General features: G+C 39.0%; 1 protein-coding gene across 1 annotated transcript in view; it reads right to left on the reverse strand.

Annotated features, from left to right (window-relative positions):
* Positions 1-420: 420 nt before the first annotated feature.
* LOC149214726 (uncharacterized) overlaps positions 421-17598 on the reverse strand; it is a 170971-nt gene continuing 153793 nt past the window's right edge. The window contains exon 3 of the mRNA XM_089389490.1: positions 421-655. Within this exon, the coding sequence (XP_089245616.1) occupies positions 421-655 (235 nt within the window). The remainder of the gene's footprint in view (positions 656-17598) is intronic.

Raw genomic sequence — 17598 nt, forward strand, 5'->3', positions numbered from 1 at the left:
TTTTGGTTGAAACCTAAGACTTGTACTACCATCTGGTTTTTTAACAGTCTTAAGCTGTTTGGAGGAAGTATCTACCAACTGTGGATATTTTTGTGACATTGGCGTATATTGGCTATTCCACTCAGGTGGTAGACTTAAATCACAAAACCCTACTTGCAAGGGAGTTTTGTTTCTAGGGCCAACAATAACACCTTCTTTTAAAGCTCTTTGTGACAAACTAGGATTCAGAAGAGGCATACTTGAAGAAACAAATCAGATACATACATGTGTTTTTAACTGTGCTATCTGTGACTGAGGAGTGGTGTCATACCCATGAAAATGAAGATATGCTTGTAGAAAGTCATTTATATATGGGCCTGTTAATGATACTTGATATCTAGGGACCACTAAAGACCAAACTGGACCATTGTTTAATGGACTCTAGAAACCACCTATTATAGCATCTTCAAACTTATTGTGCCTTGTGTCCATAACACAAGTAAGACATGAATTGTTTAAACCTGGTCTGACCAGAGGATTAATACCAAACTGAATGAGCCCAATATGAATATACTTATATCCATGACTAATACCCCATTCAATATCTTCTTTCTTGATTAAAGGAATCTGGTAAACACTCTGTCCTACTGAAATAGGAATATTTACTGATGAAAATCTGAAAAGATTAGCAACATGAAATTGGAAAATGGGTAATTTTTAAATCTTATCAGTTTCGATAGAAGGTAACTCCCAATTTGGTTGGGGATTAAATTCTTGTTCTACTACTTTATCATCAAACAGAATATCTTTATGACCATTACTAGCAAACTTAGTTAACCACGATCATCTTTTTTCATGAGCTGCCTTTCATGATTCTGAAGAGAAACCAAAATTTGAGATACTATCCATATCGATGAGAGTAAAGGAAATAGAAACACCTGGTGGTAGAGCAACAGTAGGAGTAATCTACCCAACGCCCTAACGCCTCTCCTTCCGTAAGAACGAGACTTATCGCGGCCTTACGAGCTCCCTGGGCTTCTCTTATGCATCGATGATTTCTTTCTTTACTCTGTAAGAAAATGGGAAAATGGCTCTGATACCACATATAGATCGTAAATAGATATATCGTAAACACAAAGATTGTAAACAGATAGATCGTAAACAGATAGATTGCAAATAGATAGATCGCAACACAAAGATAGAAGATCAAACAAAAATAAGGCAGGCAAAGAAAATTATCTTGCTGATCTAATGACAAGGGAAGGAGCACGTAAACTAGAGAAAAGGGAAATCAACAAGTTTGAAATTGGAAAAAGCTCTTCCTCCTCGAAAAAGAAAAATTGTTTTGTTTTATGTCCCCAATGTCATTATTCATTTTGCACAGATTGCCTTCTCGAGAAGATTAAGAGATTACCCACTGCAATTCAAAAGATAATTATAGAGAAATGGTTTTTCTCTATTGATGCTAATATGGGTTACAATCTTCCTCTTTCCAGTGTAAATAACATTCATATTTATTTTGGATCAGTCATGCATCCTTACAGAAGGATTGTATATGTTTTTGATCCAGCCTTGAATTGGTCAGAGTATTACTGCATTCTTCAGACTGCTTAAATTTATGAAAGAGTATCCATAATCATGTATTGTGAAGATGTCGCATCTCCATTCTGCTTTTGGAGCAATTGGATGAAAATATTAATGGCTTCATTTGTCCAAGAAAAGAAGATCAGGGAAGATTAACTCAGTTTATAACTTTGTTAATACTCTATCAAGACATGAAAGATGGAGTTGAGCAATATGACATTTTTGAGTTTGATTTGCTGTATAAGGGAGTAAATCTAATAGAGTTCGAAGATGGCTCTTTTAGAATGCAATTAAATTATTTTGGTGAAATTGGTATTCCTCCAGGTTCCCTAGACCCGCACATGGGATTATCTGCATTCTTTGCCTGCTTTGGCAGCGAACCTCCTTGATTACAAAATCTTCCAGGATTGGATTTGGATAGGTTTTTTGAAGAATATGATTCTAGTCCTAGCAATAGTGATTATGACTCAAACCAAAGTCCAAAAGGAGAATGGTAATTCTTGTTTGCAATCTTCAATACAAAGCTTTAATAATTTTAGGCTTTCATGGGTTCCCCTTATCAGGAATCTCCACTTTGTATCCCATCACTTTAATTTTTGTGATGGTCCTATATTATACAGGCTTTCATGGGTTCCCCTTGTTAGGAATCTCCAATTTGTATCCCATCACTTTACTTTGCGTGATGGTCCTATATTATACAAGCTTTCGTGGGTTCCCCTTGTCAGGAATCTCCACTTTCTATCCCATCATTTTACTTTCTGTGATAGTCCTATTTTATTATACAGGCTTTCATGGGTTCCCCTTGTATGGAATCTCCACTTTGTATCCCATCACTTTACTTTCAATGATGGTCCTATATTATTATACAAGCTTTTGTGCATTCCCCTTATCAGGAATCTTCGCTTTATGTCATAGGATTCCACTATTGAAATATTTAGGATAGATTTCGAATAAGAAAAAGATGAATGGGAGACTTCTTGATCTTTCCTATATATGGAGACAAGAGCCTTTGTCCAAGAGATCTTTTGGTTTCCAGAAAAATTTGGGAGTAATAGAAATTGAAGCTGCAATTTTGTGTGATCTTCTATCTTTGTGTTGCGATCTATCTGTTTGTGATCTATCTTTTTACGATCTTTGTGTTTACGATATATATATATATATATATATATATATATATATATATATATATATATATATATATATATATATATATATATATATATATATATATATATATATATATATATATATATATATATATATATATATATATATATATATATATATATATTGTTGAAGTGACTTTTTGGATGGATGCAGGGGTAACATGGCAATGGGAGGCATGGTGATGATGTGGTGGAGTGGATGTTTTTTTAGACACAGGCTTGTCACCCCCTTGCTCTAAGATCACTTTTCTTGGGCTTTCAAGGCCACTGTAATTCCTACAGGAAAGTTTTTTTAGACACAGGCTTGTCACCCCCTTGCTCTAAGATCACTTTTCTTGGGCTTTCAAGGCCACTGTAATTCCTACAGGAAACTCTTGTAGGATTATAGGGAATCCTGTAGAAAATGCAGAGATTGTAAACTGAGCTGGAGGATTTCATAAATGGAAGAATAGATGAAATGATGAAGAATATGAGATGGAGGGATTGAAATATGGATTTTGTATGTCCTTTTGTTCCTCTCAAACTAAGCTTATTCTCCTTTTTATGACCTACAAACAACATTTCCAAGTTTTTTTTACCTTTTCTCTCTTTTTTCATTTTTTCTCTTTTTCCGTTTTTAGAAAACAACTAGTCTCCCTCCAAGGATGTTTTCATCCTAGTTGCCTGCCCTGGGTGCCTCAAAATAGGTTTTCACCCAAAGATCTTTATATTTTTTTCTTTTTTCAACACCATTGGGCTGCCAAAGAGGTTTTCAACCCAACAGTGGGACTCGGATGCCTCATGGAGGTTTTCACCTGAGTCTCTTTCTTTTATTTTATTTTATTTTTTATTTTTTATTTTTTATTTTTTATTTTTCTTTTTTCTTTTTTCTTTTTTCAAGGACTTGATGGGGTGGAAGCTGAGACTTGCTCCACCACCCTCACTATCTTGCTGATTCCATTGATGAATTCTTGCTTTGACAAGGGCTTCTTGTAGACCTTCAATCTATACCCATTGACAAGTAAAGGGATAGTCTCTGCATCAATGGTTCTTATCTGTACTAAACCATTATCATGACAGTTTTCTATGACATAAGGCCCTAACCATCTAGTCCTTAACTTGCCTATAAAATCCTTGTACTTGGAATCATACAACAAAGCCCAAGCACCTTCTTGAAACTGCTTGTCCTTTATATTCTTGTCATGCCAAATTTTCCTTTGAACTTGAGTCACCTCTATGTGCAAGAAGGCCTGCATCTTAAATTTATCTAACCCATTCATCTCAAGAAATATTTCTTGTTGTGCCCTAGTGAGATCTAGATCCAGTTGTGTTGCCATTCTTAAGGTGTTGTATTCAAATTCAATGAATATCAGGGCTTTCTTCCCATATACCAGCTCATAAGGAGTGAATCTAGTAGTGGTCTTTTAGGCGGCATTGCAGGTCCAAGTGGCCTCAACTAATCTATTTTCCCAATCCTCTCTACTGTTGTTAATTACCTTGGTCAGAATTCCTTCCAGTGCTCTATTGGTTACCTCCACTTTCCCATTAGCTTGTGGGTGGTAAGGAGTGGATGTTCTTTGCTTGATCCTCTGCTCGCTTAACAAACTTTCAATCATGTGAGATGTAAATTGACTGCCTTGATTAGTGACCAATTCTCTATGGTAGAAAAACTTAAAAAATGCATTTTCCATTAAGAATTCAGCCACTTTTTCTTCTGTTGTTGCTTTGATGGCCTTGGCTCTAGCCCACTTGGTTAAATAGTCAATGCACACAATGATGTATTGCTTTTGTCTAGATGGAGGGTCAATGGGTCTATTGTAGCAGCTACAACCACCCTCCAAAATTTTTCCTTAGCCTATTTTGGAGCCTCCCTACCAAACTTTCACAACACTTTGTCTTGCTTTGTCAAGTAGTCAAGCTTCGTGAGTTTTCCTCGCACAAAGGCAGCCTATCCATCACAGTTGATCCATTCCCCTCATAGGTTGCTCACTAGTACTTGGTCCAGTTGCAGGCTGAGCAACTTTCCCTTGAAAATTGCGCATTTTTGGAATGCAACCAGCGTTCTCTCCAAAAAAATTTCAATCCTCTTTGATAACCTGTTGGGCTCCAGGATTGTGAAATCCTGCGAGCCAACCCTCTAAGCAAGATTTTCACAAATTTTCCCACCAAGAGGTTGTTCAACCTATAATTTGGACAAATCTAGGTAGCAGCCAGTTGCTCAGCCCAGAAATTGCGTAAATCTCCTGTAGCCCAGCTCCCAGCCATAAATGCGCTTTTTTCTCCAGCAGTCAAGCAGTCTCTTGCATGTGCAACTGAGTTGAATGGTTCCCTCTGGGACTGAGAAAAATAGACTTTCATGCATGGGATGCTTCTCCCAAGGCAACATTTAAAGGCATCCCTTGTCTTAGGGATCTATGTTTAGCAGTTAGGGGTTACATGCAAGGAGAAATTTCGAAGCCTCCCACCAAGTGTCGCTTCCCCTAGATTTGTGGCATGCACCTCATAACCTCAATGTTATCAAAACTCATCAACTAGATGATGCAGAGCTCATTCCTTACATCAACCTTGTAGCTCTGACATCCCACATCACATTCAGGAGTAGTCGGCACATTTAGCTTAGTTGTTTTGGGGTAATCTCGCTTCCCATGCCTTGTGCTACATTTCTATCACTTTTTGTGTTTTCACTTGTGGAAGTACTATTTTCTTGATTTATGTGAATGCTTGTTGTAGTTTACATGTATATTAGCTTTTCCTAGCTTTGTTTCGGTTTTCATTGCTATCTCACTACTGTCACATGCATGAAACTGTTTTGTACGGATGTTCACCCAACCCGCGAACTACCTCACCCACATGCATGTTGATTTGTTTACTAAATATTTCATTCATGTTTTGTATGCAATGTTATTCACTTATGCTATCACTTAGTGTCACCATGCATTCACTGATTTACTTTCTTTTAGTTGCCCATTAGCGAGTTGGGCCAACCTTGGCTTGGGCTCTACCTTCACCAAGGCTGCATTGCACAATCTGGGAAAGGAAGGCCCACCTTCCTCTCCAGATTTGTGCATTCCTGCCCAGCATAGACCTCCAGGACTGTTTTTCACATTTATAGAGGACAGTGGCTGCTTGGCCCAGGAAATTGCGCAAATTTGTCCCTGGGCCAGTAGTCCTTCCCAACTGGAATTGTGCATTGTGTAGTCCCAGCAATCAGTAGCCAGATTGGACTGTGCATTGTGTAGTTCCAATAATCAACCAGTTAGTCAGTAACGCAGACTATTCCTTGTACAGTCTTGGCAGTCTGTCTCCTGACCTCTCGGTCGAAATTGTGCAACCTTCATGATCATTCACCCAGGTATGTTGCAAGTTAGTTCTCATGTTGATTTTGGTTTTTGACTAACAGATTGATTGCTATGAGTGTTTCCATGTCTCCAAATATCGCAAGTTTTCATCTGCCTCTCAGCAATACAATAACAATGGTTTCCAGGAGAGCATAGACAAAGACACCATTCATAGCACGTTTGGGAATGTAATCGATCAAGTCTCTATGAGCTTGCCTACTCACAATGACATCAAGTTGTTCATAGACAAGGACATCAATCAAAAGCATCACATCGAGCAACATCATGAACAACATCTAAAGACAACATACCAAATGAAATGAATGATGAAAGAAACTTTGGAGACTCTGGCTATGAAGTGATGGCGCGATATAAATATCGTGCAAAGGTAGAAGATGGAACAAAGAAGGAGTTGCATGTGTTGAAGCAACAACTCGGGAAGAACATGAAGCTGCACAGAGAGACGAATGAGTTGCAGTAGGAAAACGAACAATAGTGGGCACAACATGCACTCATGGATGAAACCGTGCCTGTACAAGTTAAAAGATCCATCCTAGCAACTAACACAGAGAAAACATGGTGAGCATTGTTGTCAACCACATGCAAGGGATTCAGCAGCATGCATGGTGTTGAATGCATGCATGTAATCCAACCATTCAACACACTCACCAAGGTGAATACAAGAAGTAATTCCAACTAGAGCTTAACATGTACTTCGACAAGTTGATGCGCATGACCAACAGTACACACTTGAATATCTGCACGAACACCATGCATTAGTGTGTTTCTAGTTCACCCACACCCAAGAAGACCATGCGCATGTTAACCGACGAGTTGGATGAAGGGATCGAACCAATGCATCGGTTGCAATGGAGGCAAGAGTTTGCTTCAGCAAGATGTCACCATGAGGTGCATGCATACCATCACGGATGACCAAGCTTGGCATCAACTCACCACCTTTACCATCACAAGTATGTGAAAGAGTTTGTCTCATGACAACGGACCGAGTGTCAGTGATTTCTTGCAAGGCTTGCTCAAGCCATGTTGTCTCACATGAGTACATGTGCATTGTAATGTTGAGTCATGTCAAGTGTAAGTCAAGTGTCAATGGTTGGATGCAATAGTCATAGAGTAGGTGAAGAGTCATGAGGGTAGTTGAACTGTCACAAAGGCGAATGTCAAGGGTCACCCCACCCTTTGCTATAAATAGTCCCTGATAACTCATTGTATAGGCTTTCAGTCAGCCAAGCTTCTACTAAGACTATCTTGAAGAAGGCTTGGTCAGTATTGTAATGCGCCTTGGCTTCTCCACTGGATGAGCTAGTACATCTATTTGGAGGAGAAGGTGGATGTGGCTGTAATGTTCCATTGTTGGGGCTATCAGGTTTACATGGATGTATTGTATGATTGTGACTTACACTTATTTATATAATAAGAGCTAACACATTTTCATGATTATGTTGTTATTGTAGTTGGATTGTTCCGGTTGCCTTAATGATATATGTTATTTAACTTACGTATTTCTGTATGAACTAATTCACATGAAATTATATGAATCTTACTGTTAATGTGTTGCATATGTTTTTAATGTTGTCACTGTTCATGTCGACTGCTCTGTCGGACATTAGACAGACCTTTCACATGAACATTGCTATAACAACTGTCACACTCATCTCGAACTGATCTCTGAGTGTTGTTCATGTTTTCTTACCTTGTATGATGTGAGTGTCGTATCCGAGTGGACTGCTCCACCGGAAGCTGTGCATGTCATTTTGTGTTGTGTGTTCCTAGCTGAGTTGGGATTGATCCCTTTCTACTTGGAACTCACCTTCACCTCCTTCCCCCTTTGAAGTGTTGGAATCTCTCATACACCTTCCTTGACTCACTACATCAGTCACACCCTTGCTACAGACAGAGTTATCTTACTTTCCTCTGTGCGACATCGCGGCCAATTCATTACCTTACGACCCACTCTTGGGACTCCTACACCAAATGGTTTGAGGTCTAATTGGGACTTCTTACTGGGGAGATCCCCTTAACATGTTGGCGGGCCCATCACCGTCAACATTTGTGGTGCTAGAAGGAGGGCCTGATGACAAGCAGTATCCTCTCATCCAGTTTTGAACCTTTGCATATCTTTCATAGATTCTTGCACTCTGCTTCCATCGAGGTGTTTTTCGAATCGTGAAGATGTCTCCATCTCAGGGAAGCTTTTCGATCTCTTGTCCACTCACACATATGATGGTGAAGGTGAAGTGGCCTGGCCTGAGCACTTATATAACTTTCTTTTCATGATCTATGAGGAAGATGAGTTTTCTGACGAACAGGCCAGTTTGTTGCTTACATACACACTTTGTGAATCTCCATTTCTTTGGGTGCTCAGCCTACTGGCTGACACCATGCACTCATTTCAGCACTTATGTGATCTCATTGAAGACACATTCTATCATTTTTGATCCAAACTATCTTGACCGGAATCTGTTACAATAACGAAGGGCTCTGCATGAATCCGTTATTGATTTTTGGCAGCACTTCTGTGACTTGCAGTTTCAAGCTCCAAAGAGCCAGATAAAATTTTCTTATCTTTGGGACTGCTTCAAGTGTTTCCTTAAGAAATCTGCCTGTCCCAAGAGAAAGCTTGATATCAAGCCTCTCTCAACATTCTTCATTGATGGAACTGCGCAATCTCATGTGGGAGTGGGCATTATATCAATTGGTTGTCCGCCTCCCTCTCATTCAGCAACTCCACCATTGCTTAGTGATGTTGAGGATCATGCTCACACACCTGTTCATCCTTCACACTCTCCCAACATCACTCCACTCAATTTTTTCGCAAATTTGATTGTGAGTCCTTCGATTTCTCATATGCATTCTTTTCTTCGAATTTTGTCTTCGCACTCAAGTGTTCCTCTGGATGATGTTGTCTTGTGTTCATCCATTCTAGACTTTCCACTTGTTGTGAATGAGGAACAACCCATTAACGGATTTGGTGTTGCACAACCAACATGCGCTGTGATTCATGGAGAGTATGAGTGGGAGCTTGAACATCAACACGCGGTGAAGGATGATTCCCTTCCATCTGAGCCCCCTCCGTTCTTTCCTAACCTCTTTGGTGAACCTTCCATCCATGATTTTTCATGTGTGTCTTCATCTATAGATGCACCCATTGTTGATCTTTTGCAGGACATAGCATATGTTAGCCCATCATCTAATAGCGGAGAGGACTAATAATTCATTGAAAATCCACTTGATCCTTCATCTACTCTTCCCAGAAATGTAGAGGATGAACATCCTTCCTTATCATCTACCCCTCTATGTGATTCATCAAATCATGAGGATGCCGACCAACATCCAGAATTTTCTGATCTTGGTTTTCGTGATCTCTTCACCTCATCATCTAATCACGATGTTGATCCACTCGTTGTTAATTTGTCTAAGCCACTAGTCTACAAAGATCCCTTTTTCAACGAAGTCAAAACCCCACAAACCGTCGAGGAACTTTAGCCTAAGTTAATGGTTATGTCAGGCCCTGGCTGTCCTAAGGTTGGTTTCACTCCCAATCAGGAAATTGGTCAATCACCAAAGGATCCTCATCACTCATTTGTATGCATTGAAGATCCATCTCACACACAAATTACACTTCCTCCACTCGAACTACATGATCCCATTTCCCATGCATTGGAGGAGTCTTACATTGTAAGCACTCATGCATGACGCAAGTTAGCAAGTTATCTTTGTTTCTTTCGTTTGCTCACATGTCATAGTCAAGGGTGTGCTTATGCTTCAAAGTTGCATGTAGTGTCACACAACACCATGATAAGTCTACAGACTACTCGTCATGCACATGCACTCACTTATGTCCCATGGGAACTTTGAATCACAAAGTGTGGTTGTCTTCATTGTTATATCTTTCTTGCTTGCTAGTTCGCACAACTGGGTTTCTCATGGACCAAGCCTTCACCAACATGGGTCTACCACTGCATCGGTGGCTACATTGGAAGTATCACTTCACGTGATCAAACCCATGTACCGTTAGTGTAGGAGTAGGAGTAGTTTTTGCTTTCAATTGTTTTCTTGCATGCTTGTTTCTTTGCTTTCTTGTTTGTTTACTTTTTTCACTTTCATTTTTTTCTTCTGCTCTTGCTTTGCTTTGTTGATTGTTAGTTCGTTCGCTTGTTTCATTCATAGGTTAGTTTTGCATGAAACCATGTATGACTCTTGAAGCAAGATGGGTAAAGTACAAGAGGGCTTGTACAACTATCACTACTTGGTTATCTGTCATCTTGCCTCTGTATGATGAGCTTGTTACTTTTAGTTCATGATATGTCGAAGGAAAATACGTAGTGTTCAAAATGAACCTTGGTGTAAACACAACACTTACGTGCTAACTAGTGTCATCTTCTCTAGTTGATTGTTCTTGGGTTAGATCTTGTCATCTTAGTCAAGTAGAGTAAGGTAAAGGGGAAAAACTTAATAGGCACGTCAAAGATACAATTAACTACTTCTCTGCTGGAACAACCTATTTTGCTCTCAATAAGTCAGGATCCCACTTCCGCCTTTGAAATGAATAAGTGTTATGGATAGTTAAAAATTAAAAAAAATGAAAAGTAAAAAAAATTCAAAATGAAAAATGAAAAAGGCGAAAGAAGAGAAAGGCTTCCTACACAGGGAGGTGATGCAAGTAACTCCGTTGGGGTACTGACCAGGCTCACTAGTAACGAAACCATGCTTGTGTTACTATGTGACTCCACTGGGGTACTGTCCAGGCTTGCTGGCAGTGGAGCAACACCAGAGATGAAACTAAGAATATGACGACTATACTTCCTGTTCACCTATATACCCCTCAACCCCAATCAAAACAGTTGTGTTTCCTTGGCTTGGAATGTGTGTCAATCGACCAAGAGTCGGGCAGATGCTACACCTTACATCAAGCTAATGTGAAGCCAAGATGAGCTGAGAGCTGAACAATACTTCTGGAGGTGTTAGACTTGCCTTTCATAAACAAGGTCCATTCAGAAAGCTAGAGTTCTACCAGTGTGTCGCCAAGTGTTGTAATGACTACAAACACCCTCCCTAATTTTTCCTTAGCCTGTTTTGGAGCCTCCCTCCCAACCTTGCACAACACTTTGCCTTGCTTCGTCAAGTACTCAAGATTCATGAGTTTTCCTCGCATAAATGAGCCTATCGATCATAGTTGATCCATTCCACTCACAGGCTGCTCACCAGGATCTGGTCCAGCTACATTCTAAGCAGATTCCCCTTGCATTTCTAGAGGGAAACCAACCTTCCCTCCAGAAATTGCGCAATCCTCTCTAATAGCCTGTTGGGCTCCAAGATTGCGCAACCTTGCCAACCAACCCTCCTATCAGGATTTGTGAAAATTTTCGAAGAAAGAGGTTGTTCAACCCAGAATTTGCATAAATTTGGGTAGCAGTTAGCTACTCAACCAATAAATTGTGCAAATCTCCTGGGAAACCAACCCAACTCCTAGTAAAAAATGCACATTTTTCTCCAGCAGTCGAGTAGTCTCTTACATGTGCAGATGAGTTAATTGGTTCCCTTCGAGATTGAGCAAAACAAACTTGCATGCATGGGCTGCTTCTCCCAAGGCATCATGCAAAGGCATCCCTTGTCTCAAGGATCTATGTTTAGTAGTTAGAGGTTACATGCAAGGAACAATTCTAAAGCCTCCCACTAAGTGTCGCTTCCCCTAGATTTGTGGCATGCACGTCATAACCTCGATGTTATCAAAATTCATCAACTGGACACTACAACCTTGCAGCTCTTACATCCCACATCACATCTAGGAGAAGCCAGCACATTCAGCTTAGTTGTTTTTGGGTAATCTCGCTTCCCATGCCTTATGCTGCATTTTTGTCGCTTTTTGTGTTTTCGCTTGTGGGAGTACTATTTTCTTGATTTTTTTGAACGCTTTATGTAGTTTACATGTATAATAGCTTGTCCTAGCTCTATTTTAGTTTTCATTGCTATCTCATTGTTGTCTCATGCATGAAACTGTTTTGCACGAATGTTCCCCCAACTCGCGGACTGCCTCACCCACGTGCATGTTGATCTGTTTGCTGAATCTTTCATTCATTTTTGGTATGCATTGTTAATCACTTCAGCTATCACTTAGTGTCGACATGCATTCACTGACTTACTTGCTTTCAGTTTCTCGTTGGCGAGTCGATCCAACCTTGGCTCGGGCTCTGTCTTCACTAAGGTTGCATTGCACAATCTGGGAAAGGGAGGCTCACCTTCCTCTCTATATTTGTGCATTCATTCCCATCCCTGGCCTCCAGGACTGTTTTATGCATTTCTAGAGGACAGTGGTTGCTTGGCCCAAGAAATTGCACAAATTTGTCCCTGGGCCAGTAGTCCTTCCCAGCTCAAATTGTGCATTGCGCAGTCCCAATAGTCAGCAACCCAGATCGTTCCTTGTATAGTCTTGGCAGTTGGTCTCCCGACCTCCTGGTCGAAATTGTGCAACCTTCATGATCATTCACCCAAGTATGTTGCAAGTTAGTTTTCATGTTCATTTTGGTTTTCGACTAAGATTGCTTGCTATGAGTGTTGACATGTCTCCAGGTATCGTAGGTGTTCATCTACCTCTCAGCAGTACAAGTACAATGGTTTCCAGGAGAGCGGATACAAAGACATCGTTCAGAGCACACTTGGGGATGTAGTCGATCAAGTGTCTATGAGCTTGTCTACTCATGAAGACATCAAGTTGTTCGCAGACAAGGACATCAAGTAGCAACATCACAATGAGTAGCATCATGAACAACAGTTGTAGACATCATACCAAATGCAATGAATTCAAGAGGCGAGTTATTGACCACACAGAGGCGGAACAAGGTTGCAAGAAAAAATTTGGTAAATCTTGCAGACTTAAAGGCTTGAGCATTATCAGTCACAATTTTCACAGGACACCCAAACCTAGCGAGGATATTTTCCTCCAAAAATTTTATGACCACAATGTTAGTTGCATTTCGGGCTGGGATTGCTTACACCCATTTTGTGAAGTAGTTTGTGGCTATGAGTATCCACTTGTGTTTCCTGTTGGAAGGGGGGTATATCTCTTCGATAAATTCCAGTCCCCATTGTCTAAAAGGCTCTTCTATACAAATAGGGATTAAGGGGAGTGGGGCTAATTTCTGCTTCTTAGCAAACACTTGACATTGCTGGCAATACCGAACATAGGAGTGAACCTCCACGAATAGTTTAGGCCAATAGAATCCTGCTTTCAATATTTTATGCGCAGTGGTATTCCAGTTATAGTGTCCCCCACAAATGCCACTTTGGAAATCATTAATCACCCTTTGAGTCTGTGTTTCTACCAAACACAAAAGAAGAATTCTCATTGGGTCTTTCTAGTATAGTTTCCCATTTGATATAATAAAATTTTGGGCTTGAAATCTTAATGCTCTATACTTGGATTTATCCATGTTCACTAGGAACCTCCAGAATAGTAAATAGTGGATGACATCCTTATACCAGGTATATGTTTCATACTTGATATGCATCTTTTGGATCGATGCCTTAATAAAAAGTTGTTGTGTCCCCTCGTCATCTTCTTCTATCAATAAGTTAATTCCCAAGGCCTGGAAATTTGACTCTCATAAGATTTTGGCCAATCCCTGTCCTTTGATGAGTTTAGTGGGTTTGATATCCATGTCATACTCTTGGATTTTTGCAATCCATTTACCTCATTTTCCATCACTGTCCCCTTGCACCAGGATGTCTTTAACAACTACTGCTGAAACATAATCCATAATGTTAGAGTGTAAAACATAAAATCTGAAGGCTTTCAAAGATTTGACCAGGGCATAAGCCTGTTTTTCCAAGATGTTATATTTCAGTTCAACCTCCCGCAATACCTGGCTGAAGAATGATATAGGCTACTCATGACCTTCCTTATTCTTCTGTAATAACACACAACTATAGTGGGAGGGGAGGAAAAATAAAATATCTAAAATTGCATTGAATACTATGGGTTGACTAGCACAGGAGTTTCTACAAAAGCTCTCTTGATCCTAGAAAAGAATTCCTGGGAATCTAGGCTCCACTTTACTTTGTTCTCCTCTTCAACATCTCCATGATGCCTTTAACTATCTCTGCATAATTAGTTATAAATATTCTCAAGAAGTTAATCCTTCCCAAGAAAGCTTGGACCTCCTTTTTATTTCTTGGTAGGGAAATGTGACTAATAGCTTCTATGCGCTTAGGATCGATCTTCGCCACCTCCTATGCTACTATATGCCCCAATAGTTTTCCTTCGCTTAGAGTGAATTGGGATTTATTTGGATTTAAAGACAACCCATACTTCCCACATTTCTCAAAAGTAATTTTCAAATGTTCAACATGCTCCTCATGTTTTTTAGAGAAAACAATGATATCATCCAGGGAGACCACTATGAATTTATCTTGTTCTCCCACGAAAGTTATATCCATCGCCCTCTAGAAGGTTTCTCCTGCATTTATAAGGCTGGATGGCATTCTTGCATACATGAAGGTCCCACAAAGTGTAGTGAATGCAATTTTATTCTGATCATCAGGATGGATTGCTACCTGATTATACCTTGTAAAGGCATCCATCATGGACATCCAAGTTGAGCAAACTACCTTTTGTAACATATAATCGATTTTCAGCAATGGATAATTGTCTTTAAATCAAAACTATTTTTGAGGTTTCTGAAATCCACATATATTCTTATCTCTCCATTCTTCTTCCTAACAGGAACCTGATTTTCCACCCACTCTGAGTACCTCAATGGTATCTTGGCTTGAAGAAACTTCCTCACTTCCTTCTCGATGGATGGGAGTAAGAGGGGATTGATCTATCTGAGTTTCTTCTTACAAGGCTTCATACCATTCTTTAAGGTAATATTATGTTGAATAACATTGGTATCAAAAGTCTTTAAATCTTCATATGACCAAGTGAATACATATTTATAAGTTTAAAAGAGATTTAAGTATTTTTTTATATTGTTGGGGGATCGCTTTTGACAACTTGATCATCCGGGGTTCATTCTCCGATCTAATGTTGCAATCCTCCACTTTTTCATCAAATCCATGTTCAACAGGTTGTGAAGCCACGTTGTTGGATTTGAATATCCTCTCAAAAGGAACTAGACCACAGGGAATGACATTTCCCTTTAGTTGCAAAACTTTGTGCCTTGCGATAATTTCCTCCCAAGGTGTTGGTTGTTCCTCTATTACTTCTTCTTCTTTTTGGTCAATCACCAAATTCGAGAATTCCCTAATGACTTCCATTTTACACCTGATTTGTTCATCATCTTCGAACACCTGCGAGTGTTTCACATTTTCAGGCACTGAGGGTCTATATCTGACTTCAATTTCATATGTGAGTGGATTTTGCAGTGGCTTGAAATTAATGGCAACTATAGCCAACAAATCGGCCATTCGATTTCCTTCCCTAGGTAAGAATTGGACATTAAAAGATAGGAAGAAGTTGTCAATTAAATCCCAAACCTCATTTCTGTAAGCCCTTAGTCGAGGTTGCTTAGTTTGACATTGGTCTTTGATTTGCTTCTCCACTAGTTCTGAGTCTTCAAACACAGTCAGGCACCTGACTCCAACATACATTTATGGAGCAGGAGGTCATGTACCACTAGAGTAACATATAAAGATGGTGTGGAGGGATATTTTTCTTCAACATGGGGTCCAAATATGACCATTGGCCTTTCTTATTGGAGGTTTAAACTATCAGAAGGTTGGACTGAAGAAAATGGAAACATGAACTGAGAATCTTGTGCCTTATAGGTGGGTTGTTTTAGGAGTTCAAATAATGGGACAGGGATCTTGACTTTCTCAAGCTCTTTTTGAAGATTGAAGATGGCGGGGCCCTTTTCTATTGTGTTAACTTCTACAAGCTCCTTTTCTTTTTCATAGTTGGGTTTGGAAGGGGGAGGTAATTTCTCTTCTTGGAGGGTTTTGGGCTTATGGCAGTTTTGTTCTGAGGGTCCCTTATTCTTTTGAATAATCGGATCTAAAATCCCCTTTCGATTTTCAATTTGCTTAGGAGGATCTGGGGAAGAAGTACCTTCTTTTTGGTCTTGGCCTCTTGATCTCTTTCTAAATGACTGTAGATCATATTTCTTATGTAGCTAAGCCTACATGAAATCAACGAACTGCTTGCAAGAGTCATCGATCTTGTCATCATTCATCATTGCCTCAAGCTCCTCCTCCTCTTCTTCATATGTTCTGAGTTCTTAATATTCATCATAAAAAGCGGAATACAGGTTCCCCTGAACTTCATTAGCATTTGGTGTTTGTTCCTCTGGATCATCTTCTATATATAATGGAGGAGGAATGTGACCTTGTTTCTCTTTCCCATCCCTTTGCAGTATTTGTTGGGGAGGAGTTTTATATTGGGGATTGAAACCCCAATTCGCAGTCAGAAAGTTTTGTCGTTGAAGGCTTTTATTTTCGAACTCCATTTTTGTCAATTTATTTGATAAGTTCTATATCAACTTATCATCTCCTCTATCCCTTTTTTCTGGGATTCTCTTCCTTGACTTGAGGAAGTTGCATCCTCTTTTCCCTTTTTCTTCTCTCCAGGGTCAGATCTACCTCTTGACTTCCCAGTTGAGGTAAAATTTACTTCTACCTCAAGAGCATAAATTTGAATCTGGACTAAGGAACAAAAATTCTTCTCTCTAAGTGTGAAGCCAAACTTTGATTCAAAGGCCCTAGCAAAAAATACTCGAGCAACGACCAATGGAGGTTTAATCTCAGCAGGTAGATTATTGTACAATTTATTAAACCTTTTTATAAAACTCAATATATCCTCATCATGCTTCTTCTTCATAGCATTGAACTCAATAAGAATGTATCCTCTCTCCCCATTTCTGTAAAAAACAATGTAAACTTTGAAACGGGAACTGATACTGTTACCCGTTTCGCAGAGATAGCAAAAAGTGACCTGATTTTGAAAAGGGGTGATGCAGAACAAACATGTTTTTTTTAGAGCATACTTTTTGGCACTTTAATTTTTTTATGTACATTACGTTTTAGAATCGTAGTGATTTTCATGCTGATTTAAAAAAGTGAGTATTCTGCATCACCCCCTTTTTTTAAAAGACCTGTTTTTTGGCTTTAAATTTTCTAATGTATAAAATGTAAATAATTATTTTGTAAATTTGATCATTGTTGAAGTGGTCGTTTTCTTCACATTTTCTTGTTTTTTTATTTTAATTTCAACTTTTTTTTTAGTGAGGTTTTTATTGTTTTGCATTTTTAAATTAGGAGGTCGATATTTAGAATTTTCGATATTCTACATATTTATACATCCTTAATTAATTTTTCAATCCACATGAAATAATTGTTTCTAAAAAACAATATTTTTTAACAATGGACATAAAAATAACCATTTTTAACATAAATATAACTAAAAAACTACACGTTTTGATAATTTTTTGCTAGAATTGACATGTCAAAATCACAATTTTTATATGATAATTTTAACTAAAAATGGTTAAATAATAGTTTTTTTTATGAATTTCATGTCAAAAAAATAATAATAATCA

Source organism: Pinus tabuliformis, chromosome 1_1, assembly GCF_031772625.1.
Source record: "Pinus tabuliformis cultivar Carrire ecotype Pingquan chromosome 1_1, CPIR1, whole genome shotgun sequence".
In the NCBI taxonomy this organism is placed as follows: domain Eukaryota; kingdom Viridiplantae; phylum Streptophyta; class Pinopsida; order Pinales; family Pinaceae; genus Pinus; species Pinus tabuliformis.